This window comes from Arachis hypogaea, chromosome 16 (genome assembly GCF_003086295.3).
Source record: "Arachis hypogaea cultivar Tifrunner chromosome 16, arahy.Tifrunner.gnm2.J5K5, whole genome shotgun sequence".
Taxonomy (NCBI): Eukaryota; Viridiplantae; Streptophyta; class Magnoliopsida; order Fabales; family Fabaceae; genus Arachis; species Arachis hypogaea.
In genome coordinates this window covers 20,154,412-20,168,055 of record NC_092051.1, presented here as the reverse complement: position 1 = coordinate 20,168,055, position 13,644 = coordinate 20,154,412, and the positions used below count along the sequence as shown (strand labels likewise).

At 35.5% G+C, this 13,644-nt stretch overlaps 2 protein-coding genes across 8 annotated transcripts; one reads left to right on the top strand and one right to left on the bottom strand.

Annotated features, from left to right (window-relative positions):
- The first annotated feature begins 1,149 nt into the window (after positions 1–1,149).
- Positions 1,150–8,031, top strand: LOC112758324 (pentatricopeptide repeat-containing protein At3g24000, mitochondrial). 7 transcript variants are annotated; one of them, XM_025806963.3, is made up of 6 exons: positions 1,265–1,725; positions 4,166–4,480; positions 4,652–6,603; positions 6,989–7,125; positions 7,209–7,315; positions 7,416–8,031. In XM_025806963.3, exons 2-3 carry the CDS (start codon positions 4,408–4,410, stop codon positions 6,577–6,579), a joined length of 2,001 nt encoding a protein of 666 aa, XP_025662748.1. In that variant the 5' UTR covers positions 1,265–1,725; positions 4,166–4,407; the 3' UTR covers positions 6,580–6,603; positions 6,989–7,125; positions 7,209–7,315; positions 7,416–8,031. The 7 variants fall into 7 exon arrangements, with proteins under 7 accessions (XP_072076064.1, XP_025662751.1, XP_072076065.1 ...); XM_072219963.1 differs by lacking the exon at positions 4,166–4,480 and having other exon boundaries at positions 1,150–1,725; XM_072219964.1 differs by lacking the exon at positions 4,166–4,480 and having other exon boundaries at positions 1,207–1,725; positions 6,993–7,125.
- Positions 8,032–8,272: 241 nt separating this feature from the next.
- On the bottom strand, positions 8,273–12,644 carry LOC112758325 (uncharacterized protein At5g08430). Its single transcript, XM_025806967.3, has 9 exons — positions 12,473–12,644; positions 12,250–12,320; positions 11,705–11,892; positions 10,308–11,160; positions 10,065–10,168; positions 9,876–9,935; positions 9,609–9,659; positions 8,818–8,888; positions 8,273–8,661 (listed from the first exon to the last, which is right to left on the bottom strand). Exons 1-9 carry the CDS (start codon positions 12,586–12,588, stop codon positions 8,547–8,549), a joined length of 1,629 nt encoding a protein of 542 aa, XP_025662752.1. The 5' UTR covers positions 12,589–12,644; the 3' UTR covers positions 8,273–8,546.
- Positions 12,645–13,644: the final 1,000 nt, after the last annotated feature.

Below are 13,644 nucleotides of genomic sequence, written 5' to 3'. Positions count from 1 at the left end.
AGATTTGATTCTCCCACACTTCCGTTCTTGCGTGGTGCAGAGGTTCTGGAGGGAAACAATGCAGGAAGATCAAGTGTTAGGGCTTTTTAGTGAATCAATGAAAATAAGAGGGAGTATACAGTAAATGTACTTCGAAGGAATGGGAGATTATTGGCCAAACACAACGACGCCGTTTGAGTTGCAGGGAGGGGGTTTTGAGTCCCTGCAACAAATCTTGGTTACACGTGGCACACTCACTTGACACCTCAGCATCTACCTGACACGTCAACCGGGTAACCTGGAAGCAACCGGTCACAGGGGGTCGATTTGTTCAATTATGTGGTTGGTCGAGGATCGGGTAGGGATTTCTGGATGATAAAGGTGCGATATGTCCCACTTTAAATTGTTCAGGGGCCGGAAAGGGTATTTACCCTTGTATATGATGACCGAGCCACCGAGTCGAGTTCGGGCTATCCGAGATATGATCCGGACCCGACCCGAAATAATGACTGAGTCTACTCTTAAAATTCTTACTCAGTCCTAGACCCGGTGAAATCACACCAAATTAGTCCCTAAAAAGTTTGAGACCGTACCGAATCTTCGAGTCGAGCCGGACTATAAACACCCCAATGTGGTAGTTGTCACTGGTGAGATATGTATTAATTCCTGTCTAGAGGATTTATGCCAAGGCATTTAGTAGGATAATAAATTTATGCTGTAGTATATAATCTATGGTGAGACAAATTAACTATTGTCCTTTTTTGTGGCTAAAAAATTTAGATATTAAACTAAAAGTAGGAGGAGTGTTATATTTTAACGTGATAATTTTTGGTATTTTTTAAAATTATGAGAAGTATACAAATTAGATTCTCTAATTTGTGTTTAAAAAATTTAAAAAATTTGAGGTACACAAATTGGACCCATCGATTTGTGTTTAAAAAAAGTAAAAAAATTTAGAGTATACAAATCAGACGATCCGATTTGTGTACTCCAAATTTTTTTAATTTTTTAAATACAAATCGGACGGTTCGAATACAAAAATGGGACCGTCCAATTTGTACTCCATAAATTAAATCATTCCATATTTTAAAAAAATATCACTGTATACAATTTAAAAAAACACCATTATTAACTTAATATTAAAAATAAAAATGTGCCCTTTTGTTAGACATGCAAACGGCCGGATCGCCTCGATAACCCAACCCGGGATCGAAGCTTTTTTGAACATTTTGGCCCAGCTCTGAAACTGACCCAAGAGAAAAACCCCCGGAAGAACAATTCAATCGGGTCTGGCTCTGAAACATGTCCACATCTCACCACACACACAGTCTTCTCTCTGGCGCGCTCTCCCTCTCAATGCTAGGGCACGCATAAGAACCAGTGCCACCGTTCAGACACGCACCGGCCACCGTCACCGGCCTCACGCTGTTCTTCCTGGCAACCGGCGCTACTCTGCTTTTGCTCGACTGCTTCTCGGAACCGGCTACTCTGCTTCTGCGCTGCACAGCTTCTCCGCGCCGCCCTTCTCGCCGGCGAACCTCTGTCACGGCGCCACCAACAGCGGCCGCGGAGTGTGAAGGTTACTGCTTTGTTCTTGCTCCTCTTCTTCTCGGCGCTGCTCCTCTTCTTATCCTGCTTCTCTTCTTCTCGATGCTGCTCATCTTCTTCTCGGAGCTGGTGCTCTTCTCATGAGGAAGGTCAGAAGCCCCTGCGCAGCCGCTCCTCTTCTTCTCGGCACTGGTTCTGGTAATGCTTCTGAAAACTTTTGTTTTTCTAAAATAGGATCAAGGTTAAGCTTTGGTATTACAATTTATAATGCTGGATTTGTTCTGAATTTGTTATTATAATTTATAAGGTTGATTTGTTGTTCTGAACTTCTGATTATTGTTGATTTGTTTTGATTATTGTTGATTGGTTCTCTTTGTTTGGTTGTGATCTGTTTTGATTTTAGTTACGTATAATGTTGATTTGTTCTTCATGTTTGGGTCTGATTTTTCTGAATTTAATTAAAATATGTTCTAGTTATTGTTGTTTTGTTCTCCTTGTTTGGTTCTAATTTATTCTGATTTTAATTAAAACATGTTCTGATTATTGTTGATTTGTTCTCCTTGTTTGGTTCTGATTTGTTCTGATTTTAGTTAAATATGTTGTTGCTTTGTTCTCCTTATTTGGTTCTGATTCGTGGCCTGGTTTTTACCCGGTATAATTGTGACTCGAAAGTGTTTAGGTTTTATCAGGTCTAGGGCCGTATTAGGGTCTAAAAAATACGTCCAAGATATATTTAGGGCCGAGTCTGGGTTGGAACAAATCCGGTTTCACCCGGTCCATTACACCCCTAGTGTATGGATGAGTGCAGTGGTTCAACTGTCATAACATAAATTCTGTTGCCACTGTTAAACTAGGCAAACAATTGATGACGTTGCCCTTGCATAAGGCAAACGTATGAGATATGTTACTTGTACAATGGACTCAAATCAACACACATTTTCTATGATCCTGTCTATTAAATAAAATATAAAGGTAGTTGCTATGGTGCTTAAAAGTGTTTGCCTAATTTATCAAAAATGATTAAAAATCAATATTTCATTTTAAAAGTATAAAAATAAATAATAATTAAATATTTAAAATTTGCCATAAAAAGTAAGTTAGGCGCCAAGTTATAGGCACCATAGAATTCACCAAATATAAAACTCATTCCATATGAATTTTACACCTCATCTAATAATAAATGAGAATCTATTTACTCAATATACAGAATAAAACAACAACAATAACAAAGTTTTATCCCACCATTGGCTAGATATGTAGAATAAAACGAATACACCAAATATTTTTCTAAAAAAAATTGTTATTTGTGGGCCTAAACAATGTAAGATGCATTTTTATTTTCTGTTTTCATTTTTAGTGTTTTTTATTTTTAAAATTTTGTGAAAGAAGAAAAAAAAATAGTAAAAACAATAAAATTTTGTTTTCTCTTTTCACCTCTTATATTTTCTTTTTTTTTTTAATATAAAATTCTGAAACAGAAAATATTGATAATAAAAATAAAAAGTAAAGCGAAAACCAAACCTCCGAATTGTACTGACTTGAGGATTAGTGAAATTTTTTACTCTAAGGGAGCCAAAGTGCATCCTTATCTATATAATTAACCAAACATTAGATGTTATCTTATGAATGAGTACATAAGAGTAAATAACAAGTGTCGGGGAAGTAAAGAATTACCCAGCTCGATCATCTTGAGCAGTTCATTTCATGTCATCCCTGGCATGATATCATCTGTCATCATCAGATTAACCTTTCCACTCTGCCACCATAACCAATCAAACTATGCAAAGGATCCAACCTACAATTCTAACTGACTAGCATTTCAAAAGAGAATGAGTTAAAGAATCTAAATGCAGAACTTTAAGCCATGGGAGCTCTTATCACAGTCTAAGCTAAATACTTAACCGCTCTAATTCCATTCGCCACTACCATCACTGATAAATATCAAAATTAATTCGCTTTACAATCTCGTATTCAGCCTCAAATAAATAGAGATCTTCTCATTCTTTGGATCTGTAAAGTCATTTGCAACAAATACATGGACAAAATTCTGAATCTCAACCTAACTACATGTAGGCTCCTTCTTCAACCCACTGTCTTTCATTATCTTTCTAACTTTTGCAACATCCTTCCACCTACCTGCTGAGGCATATATATTGGCAAGCAATATACGTGTCCCTGAATAAGAAGGTTCAAGCTCAAATATTTGTTCAGCAGCATAGGCACCTATCTCCATGTTCTTATACATCCTAGAAGCACTAAGCAAAGCTCCCCCATATAGCTGCAGTGGGTTTGATTGGCATTTCTTCAATGAAACTTTTAGCTTGATAAAGGTCAGCTCGACCAAAAAGATCAACAATTGTCACATAATGTGAGATTTTCGGTTCAATATTGTACTTTTTCATTAATCCAAAATAATTTTTACCCTCATCCAAAAGCCCAGCACGGCTACAAGCAGTAAGAACACTCAAGAATGTGATGTCATTGGGTTCAATCCCAATCCTCAACATTTCTTCGAACTGTTGCACAGTTTCTTTTCCAAACCCATGCTGGGCATACCCTATAAGCATCGAATTGAAAGAAACCACATCAATCTTGAGCAATCGATTGAAAACCTTTCTTGCATCTTGAATGCTGCCAGACTTTGCATAGATGTGAAGAAGAGTGTTCCCCAGGCTGAGCGAGCAGCAGCTTGATGCCACGAATGAGGGAGGTTCTGACCACCTACTCAACGGTGTTGCTGCGAAGGAATTGGTAGGCGCACAGCGAATCCGTCTCCGACGCACTTTTTCTCAAACTCATCTCTGCTAATTTGAGTCCCAAACAACAGTAGGGTTTGAATTCAATTCATTTTTTGTGGAACCCAAACAACAGTACGAGGTGATGATCCAATGTAACAATCCTTTTATGCTTTCCTCTTCAATTAGTCACTTCAAATCACTGCTCATATGCCCCTGTAAGCTCAACAATTTAACTCCTCTTTTTTGTATGCATTCTTTTTCTCTTTCTCTTTCTTTTCAGCCCAATGTCGCCATAACAACAGAATAACTGTTATGTTGGTTATGGATAATTAATCAATACAGTACTCTAAGCTTATTGGGTCTTCCACTTTGCTCCGTGATTGCAGTTAAACTCATAGAATGGCGTTTGAATACCATTCGAACCCTTTGGCAATCTTCATCAGCAGCAACTACTTTTTCCGATTCACATTGTGACAGATTGGACGATTTGTGTGTCATTGATGACAGGGACCTTCTTCTTCCAAGTCGGAATTCCAAAACTGGTCTCCATGTTCTGGATCTTATTGGCAGCGGCTCGCTTGAGCCGAACCGATCCATGTACAATGCAATGCTAAAGAGATGCACCCAGTTCGGGAAGCTTAGAGAAGGAAGATTGGTGCATTCACACATCCTTAATTCTAAGCTCAGGGATGACCTTGTTATTCGAAATTCTATTCTTTTCATGTATGCAAGGTGTGGCAGTTTGGAAGAGGCTCGCCGAGTGTTCGACGAAATGCCGTCCAAAGACATGGTTACTTGGACGTCCATGATTACTGGGTATTCCCAGAATGAATGCGCCCAACATGCACTTGCTTTGTTTCCTCAGATGCTACGATTTGGGTCCAGACCGAATGAATTCACGTTATCCAGCTTGGTGAAATCTTGTGGATTTATATCCAGCTATAAGGATGGGCAGCAAATTCATGCATGTTGTCTGAAGTATGGATTCCACTCAAATGTTTTTGTGGGCAGTTCGATTGTAGACATGTATGCTAGGTGTGGATACTTGAGCGAAGCACGATTGGCATTTGACAAGCTGGAAAATAAGAATGAGGTTTCATGGAATGCTTTGATAACTGGATATGCTAGGAAGGGTGAATTAGAGGATGCGTTGGCTCTGTTTATTAGGATGCAGAGGGAAGGTTATAAACCAACAGAATTTACTTATTCATCCCTTATATGTGCTTCTTCGAGTATAGGATCTTTGGAGCAAGGTAAATGGCTTCATGCACTTACAATAAAATGGGGCAAAAAATTAACTGGTTACGTGGGCAACACTCTTCTTCACATGTATGCAAAGTCAGGTAGCATTCAGGATGCAAGAAAGGTTTTCAATCGATTGCTCAAGATTGATGTGGTTTCTTTCAATTCGATGCTTATAGGGTATGCCCAGCACGGGTTTGGAAAAGAAGCTGTGCAACAGTTCGAAGAAATGTTGAGGATTGGGATTGAACCCAATGACATCACATTCCTAAGTGTTCTTACTGCTTGTAGCCGTGCTGGGCTTTTGGATGAGGGTAAAAATTATTTTGGATTAATGAAAAAGTACAATATTGAACCGAAAATCTCACATTATGTGACGATTGTTGATCTTTTTGGTCGAGCTGGCCTTCTTTATCAAGCTAAAAGTTTCATTGAAGAAATGCCAATCGAACCCACTGCAGCTATATGGGGAGCTTTGCTTGGTGCTTCTAGGATGTATAAGAACATGGAGATAGGTGTTTATGCTGCTGAACAAATATTTGAGATTGAACCTTCTTATTCAGGGACACATATATTGCTTGCCAATATGTATGCCTCTGCGGGTAGGTGGAAGGATGTTGCAAAAGTTAGAAAGATAATGAAAGACAGTGGCTTGAAGAAGGAGCCTGCATGTAGTTGGGTTGAGATTCAGAATTCTGTCCATGTATTTGTTGCAAATGACTTTGCAAATCCACAAAATGAGAAGGTCCTTAAAATGTGGGAGAAGCTAAATCATGAAATTAAGGCAATTGGCTATGTTCCAGACACTAGTCATGTGCTTCTTTGTGTAGATCAACAAGAGAAGGAAGTAAGTATACAATATCACAGTGAGAAGTTGGCTCTCGCATTTGCACTTCTAAATACTTCTCCTGGATCCACCATACGTATCATGAAGAATATCAGGGTTTGTGGTGATTGCCACTCAGCAATAAAATATGTGTCATCATTGGTGAACAGGGAAATCATAGTGAGAGACACTAATCGCTTCCACCACTTTCGTGATGGCTCCTGTTCATGTGGAGACTACTGGTAGTACCAATTATTATCAACAAATCAGGTAGAGTTTTGGAGGGTTACTGGTTGTTGTTCTCTAGTATCTCTGAATATTGTCACTCAACTACTCTGCTTGTGGTTTAGTTGATTTTGTAACATTTTTTTTTTTAATTATACAATCTGGTTATAGTAAATATAATTGATGATCATGAGTAAGATACTTTCAAACTTGGTTAAAACAAAAATTTGTTGGCTTGTGAGATAAACCTAGCTATTTATTTGAGGCTGAATACGATATTGTAAAGTGAATTCATTTTGATATTTATCAGTGATGGAAGTGGAGAATGGAATTAGAGCGGTTGAGTATTTGGCTTAGACTGTGATAAGAGCTCCCCTGGCTTAAAGTTCTGCGTTTAGATTTTTTAACTCATTCTCTTTTGAAATGCTAGTCAGTTGGAATTATAGGTTGGATCCTTTGCATAGTTTGATTGGTTATGGTGGCAGAGTGGGAAGGTTAATCTGATGATGACAGATGATACCATGCCAGGGATGACATGAAATGAACTGTTCAAGATGATCGAGCTGGGTAATTCTTTACTTCCCCGACACGTTATTTACTCTTATGTATTCATTCATAAGATAACATCTAATGTTTGGTTAATTATATAGATAAGGATGCACTTTGGCTCCCTTTGTGTTAATTTCACCAGCAAGGATTCTAGGGGCGATCATATTAATCAGGAAGGGGAAAAAAAAGTCTTTACCTGAACTGATAGGTGGGTTCTCTCAAGTCACTGTTTTTCTGTGCTTTCTCATAGCCAGTATCAATTTCTAGACACCCTTTTAATACTTAAATTTTTGTGGTTTTATAAGCAGGTTCTTGGAGGGAGGGAGCAGAGGCGTTTCTGACACTTCCAATTGAAGCCAGTGCAGGTGTAAAGTGTAAGATGCACAAGGGCGTGTTTGCGAGTTTGAGATCTGAGTGGGAAGGGAAGGGAATGGATTGATGAGTAAAGTGAAGTATCTTTTACTTCTCAAATCAAACCTTCCATTTTCCTTCTGTTCCCTCCAAGACCTCAACTCCAACACGCCCAAATAGTTTCATCACGAGAGATGAAAGTGATGGAAAATCTTGGGATCAGATATGTGTTAGTCCACCCTTTCAACTATCATCATCAGGATTTTCACCATTACCTTGTCCTTCAAGAAGTCTACATTGTGATTGAGAGAGTAGTGTCCTAATTGTGCTCTTTTTTTTTGCCACACCAGTGTTCATGTCAAATTATATGGTATATATTCCGTATCAAAAATGCTGTGTACACAAAAAATTAGTCACTATGTTTTGTCATTTGTGTATAGAGAACAATAACATAGTTGACTATGTATTTGTTCTACCCTCTATCTATTGTTGACAGTATGAACTCGGATCCAAAAGGGTAATTAGTCCATCATTAATGTTGTGACCACTATTGTTATTGCAAGTTTGCAACCACATGAAGACCTCCTTTCTCTATCTGGTTATAAAAATTAGTTCTTTTGGTCCTTGGAATTAGACGATACCAACTTAACCATGCGTGGATAATGTTGGCAGACAAAAATCATGAATACGAGAGCACCAATTATGTATAAAACTACAATCATGTTAAATGTACTTAAAAAATCAGCTGCTAATATCAATTATTTATATAAAATATATGTTAAAATATAAAATTCATATTGAAAAAAATTAAATATATTTAAACACATATGGCAACTGAATTAGTGGCTGATTTTTATTCTGCACATGACATTTTTGATAATGCTATTATACACGTCATTACACAGCCTTAATTCCAAGTGTCACAAAATTGACCAAACATAAACTAGCTAGAATAATTATTTATTAATTTATTATTATTAAAAAGGCTATAACCTATTGGAGCAACATTAAGAAATTAACTTGTTTCCAAAAGCATGGACCTTCATTCTAAACCATAAAACCACAAGTTACATGTGTTAGTTCTCTTATCATTTGTGTGGCTCTGTAGGAAACTCTGGGAGAACTGATGGAACTCGCTTTAACAACTCTTCTTGCTTCCATGGTTGTTGAAGTTTTTCCCTTTCATCAAGTAAGGCAAATTTTGTACAGCACAAAAAATAATGGTTAAGGAGAAATTATGATTCTTATACTGAAGCAACAGAAACTGATACAAGGTATATTCTAACGTGTATGACTATGAGCTATTAAGATTTCATGTATTTATTTTTAATAAAAATATAATAATGGGAACAAGGATATTCTCTTTGTCTTCCGCTTAGGTTTGCACGGTCAATCTGATTTTGCAAATAGGTTAGTCGAGTCGCGATCCACTAGCAAGAACATAAAGTGAAGAAGGGTCAGAAAAATAAGAAAGACATTTACAAGCTGTGATAAATGAAACAAACACCAAAACCAAAATAACCATACGTTACAAGATTTTGGTAAGCAAAGCCAATGTTCAACAGAAATAAAGTAATCTATCGAATTCTCTTAATTAGGAATTGTTTAGAATTAGAAGCAATGTTGGGTGGTCCTGCCTTCATTGTTTTTTATATTTTGGCTAATTTACTGTTTATATCAGAACTAAGATGGTGCTTTTATTGATTGTTACTCCCTAGTCCCTACACAGATAATTTGACATTTAATACTGTATAACACACTACCTCGACTAAGGATAGTAGAGAAAGTAAGCAAGAGTCAATGACATGCATAAAATGTCAAAAAACAAATCATTCAAGGCTACTTCAAAATGGAGCTCAGTTTTCACACATAACATATCAACTCTGTCAGTCTGTGATCACAGACTCACCTAATAAAACGTTTTGGGCTCATAAGTCAGGCAGAAGGGAAAAGGAATGTGCTCATATGATTATGATTACGATTATTAACAAAGGATCGACTAATGTAATTCGTGCAATGAAGTCTTATAGATATTTCAAACATTTGAACCTGTACTTAGAAAAGGGTAGATATAACACTTTTCTTTTTGTATTTGCGGGGTGAATAGGTAGATGTTAACTTATAGCTTTCAAGAGTCAAAAGAAGCATACATGCTTTGTTATATCCTCATGAAGACTTTTTGCCTTTTCTTGAAGCTCCACCTGTAAAAAACCAGAGGTAAAAGAATTACTTAAATTTCCTATGATTTTTAAGCTTGTATCAGGTAATTACACTAACTTTAGAGCTACAATTTGACAATTTTAACAGTCAAATTGATATATTAAACAAGTAGAATATGAGTTCTTATTACATTAACACAATTCCTATTTGGGATAGTATTCCTCCAAAAGATAACTTCGAATGTCAAAACAACTTACAACAGTTAGTTTCTGCAGCATTTTGGCTTTCACTTTTAGCCGCAAATCCTCACATTCTTGCTGTAAACAATAGAAAACACAAGGTAATAACTATTACACAGCAATAAACGCTTAGAAGCACAACGTACTGCATACAAAATGTTCATAAATTATTCAAACAAAATAACATGCTCAATGCAGCTGATTGACCTCTGTGAAGTCATTATCAGAAAGCTCGGAGATAGGGATGGCTTTAGACATGAAGGAAACTAGCAAAAGAATTCTCCTATAAGCATCATCCTCCAATACAACACCTATAAGTTAAACAGGGGACGTAAGCAAAAAGTTAGGAAACATATGCCAACAATGTGAAACACAAAGCAACTTAACAAAACTAGCAAATAAAAGGGAGAAGTGTAAAATATAGATTATCAAACATGTCTAATTTGATACCTGTAACTCTCACAAGCTGGTAAGACCTTGTCTGCTTACAATCACTGGAATCCATTTTAACTCTAACGAAGGCTCCAACAACCTTATCCATAACATTTTCAAGTTGTTTAGATAACTCTAGCACCAAGCTTTGTCTTAAGTAAATAAGTCTTATATTACTGGAACTTATGGATGCAAAACGACTAGGCTTGATAGACAAATTCTTCTTTTCCAATAGAAGTTTCCCTTTCGAGCTTGACAATCTCCTTTTCCTACATGAAGTCTGATCACTGAGACCCTTGTTGTCAGGAGGAGTGCTTATGCTTTCATAATTGTTTTCTTCACCATCTCTATCATCCGACTTTTCAGCAAAGTGAAGCTCCAATAGAGGATATATTTGATTTTTTGACATAACCTTTTTTCTGAATATAGAAAACAGCATTTCATCAAGGAGGAACTTCCTCTTATCTTGCGAGAGATAGAGATTGTTCTTCTCAATGTATTCACACACGAGAGTCCGTATACCCCACTGTGACAATGGTTCAGTACTAAATTTTCCAATGGACGCAAGGAAGCTAAGGAGAGGTTTCGATCCCCATCCCATAAACTCCAGTGAACTGGACTGCTTCCTTTTGGTTGAGTTGTGTTTATACATAAAAACTTCATCGCCGTCCGATGACATGGAGTCATTCTGACTTTCTTTATCTAAATCAATGACTTTGCTTTGATCTGGAGATTTTTTAACCTTTTTGTTGTAGTTGGTTTGTGCAGCAGAGATATCATCACTAGTTAATCCTTCGTTTAGCTTAATAATTTCCCAGTATTCCTTGAATAGACCCTCATATGTATCTCTTCCATCCACTCTTATCTTGTTCTGCAAGGAACAAACAAATTTTATTAGAAACTGCCAACTATAGATATCATCTCAACTTAAATTATAATATGACTCCAATTTACCAATCTGATCATTATCATTTAGCTGTTTCATCTTTCATCCAAAAGAACAAAAATGAAGGTAACAATTTTGGCTCAATAGTCTAGACTCACATATGTCGCAAAGACCTGACCAGCCATTTATTTTATCTCAACTACAAATGTTAAACAGCCTTACTTCTCACACTCTCATATGTTAATATTGCGCATTATCTTGTACACTCAGAAACTGAAACATCCACAAATTAGAGAAAAGATATAGCAATAGTTTCACCAAAATTTTCTGTCTTTGTTAGTTATATAGTAATTGATGTAAGTCACATAGTAATTGAAAACTAGTATATATCCTTTGCCATAATGCTTCCTAATATTTTGAAGTTAGTGCAGAAAGGGTGTAGCAGCTAAATTAAATGCAATTATGGATTCGACGTAATCAAGAATTAATTTGGTAAAAAATAAATGGCATTCGATATTATCACACCTACCCCCTGAGAGTCCCGCTCCAAATTTTGTTCGATAATTTTGACTAGCGGCGCGCAGTCGCAGCATAATCCTTTATCACCCTTGACAGTGATAAATTCTGAGGAAGCCAAGCACTCTTTGCACAAAGCATTTGGACAACCAAGGCAATAAAACTTTGCGGAGTCCTTGCATTCGTAGCAATAATGCCAAGCTGAAAATATAACATACAAATGCAGCATGTCAGTTATGGCAACCTAATCATGTAGTCAATGAAAGAGCTTAATCTCATGGTAATTGGACACGCAAAAACCTAATGATTTAGTTAGGGTTTGCTGTACTCAATTACGAAAGAAGCAACCATAAAGAATAAAATTCAATGTATTTACTATCATGCATCAAACTTGATGGAACCATTAATGGAAGGCCATCTAGTTTGCAAATCAAATTTTCCCATTTAAAAGAAGACTAATCAGTATTCAGTAATCACAATCACATTTGGCTACCCAGCAAGAACTCTACTACATTATCAAGAACTCTAATACATTATCAAGAAACTCAAATGGCTTACCACAAATCCAAGATTTGTCCTTCACAGGAGTAACAGGAACACAGTTGGAGTGATAAACCTTCACACAGTTCCTGAAAGCAAAAGAATCAGAGTCAACCCATACCATACTATACCATAACTGGTGAAGCTTATTACAATTGAAGAATTAAAAAAGATTTAAAAAAAAAACTAAAGCAACTGAATCGTTTTAACTCCCTCCAAAAAAAAAAAAGAAGGAACAAACCTGCGATCGCATACAATGACTTCTCCACCATCCTTGCATTCAAAGCACCAATCTTCGGGTTCTTTTGGTGGGCAGAGTTTTCTCTTCTTACCTCCACTTGTGCTGTTATTTGGCATTCTCTCAAACTCTGAACTGTCATTCACTTTCTGCAGCTTGGACCTCTGCAGACTATGAGCCTATAAATACTAATCAGGATTTTGTCTTTTTATGTTTCCTTGCGTCAGTCCCCAATAGAAACAAAAGGAGTAATTATTCCTCTGTAGTTTGTATAGTTTTATCAAATTTATAATTGAGTTGTTATATTTTTTTTCACTTGAACTTTTATATTATTTTTAATCTTTTAGTTAAATATTTGACAACACAAAAATATTAGAGTTAATATTTTTTTTTAAATTGAAGATACCCACAATTAAAAATATAATTAGATCTTTAACTAAATATATTTTAAAAAAAATATTCGATTAATTTTATTATTTTTATATGAAAATAACTTAATTATAAAAGTTAAAAATAGTATAGAAATTCAATTAAATATATATATAAACCTAAATACAAATATACAGAATTGGTAGAAATTAACAAAATAATTAAACATAAAATAAATAAATAAAAAATAAGAGTTAATAACAAATTTGTTCTTAAACTATATCTATTTTAAAATTATAAAATTAAGATAATTCCTTCACAGTTCACACAGATTCTACACATAAAGGGCTTATTTGGGTAAGCTTTTAAGAAAAGATATTTTTTCGAGTTATCTTTTTTAAAAGATCTTATAGAGAAGTAAAAGTAATTTTATGTTTGGATATCTCATATAAAAAGGTCTTTTTATCAATCAATTATGTTTGGATATAATAATATAAAAGTACTTTTTTGTTTATTTATTACATGAAAAATATTTTTTTTAAGGAAAAAAGATCTTTTAAAAAAAGATGTAAATTACAGCTTTTTAAAAAAGATCTTTTTTTTATTTTACTAGTGCTTTTATTTTTACTACTAGAAATTTGCCAAACACATTAAAAAATAAAAAAAGATCTTTTATCATTGAAAAAAGATTTTTTTTTAACAAAATAATGACGCCCAAACATGCACAAAGAAGATGATGCATCAAATGTAACTTAAATACTAATTTGAAGGTAAATATAAACCTGATGTTAAATAAGCTAACAAAT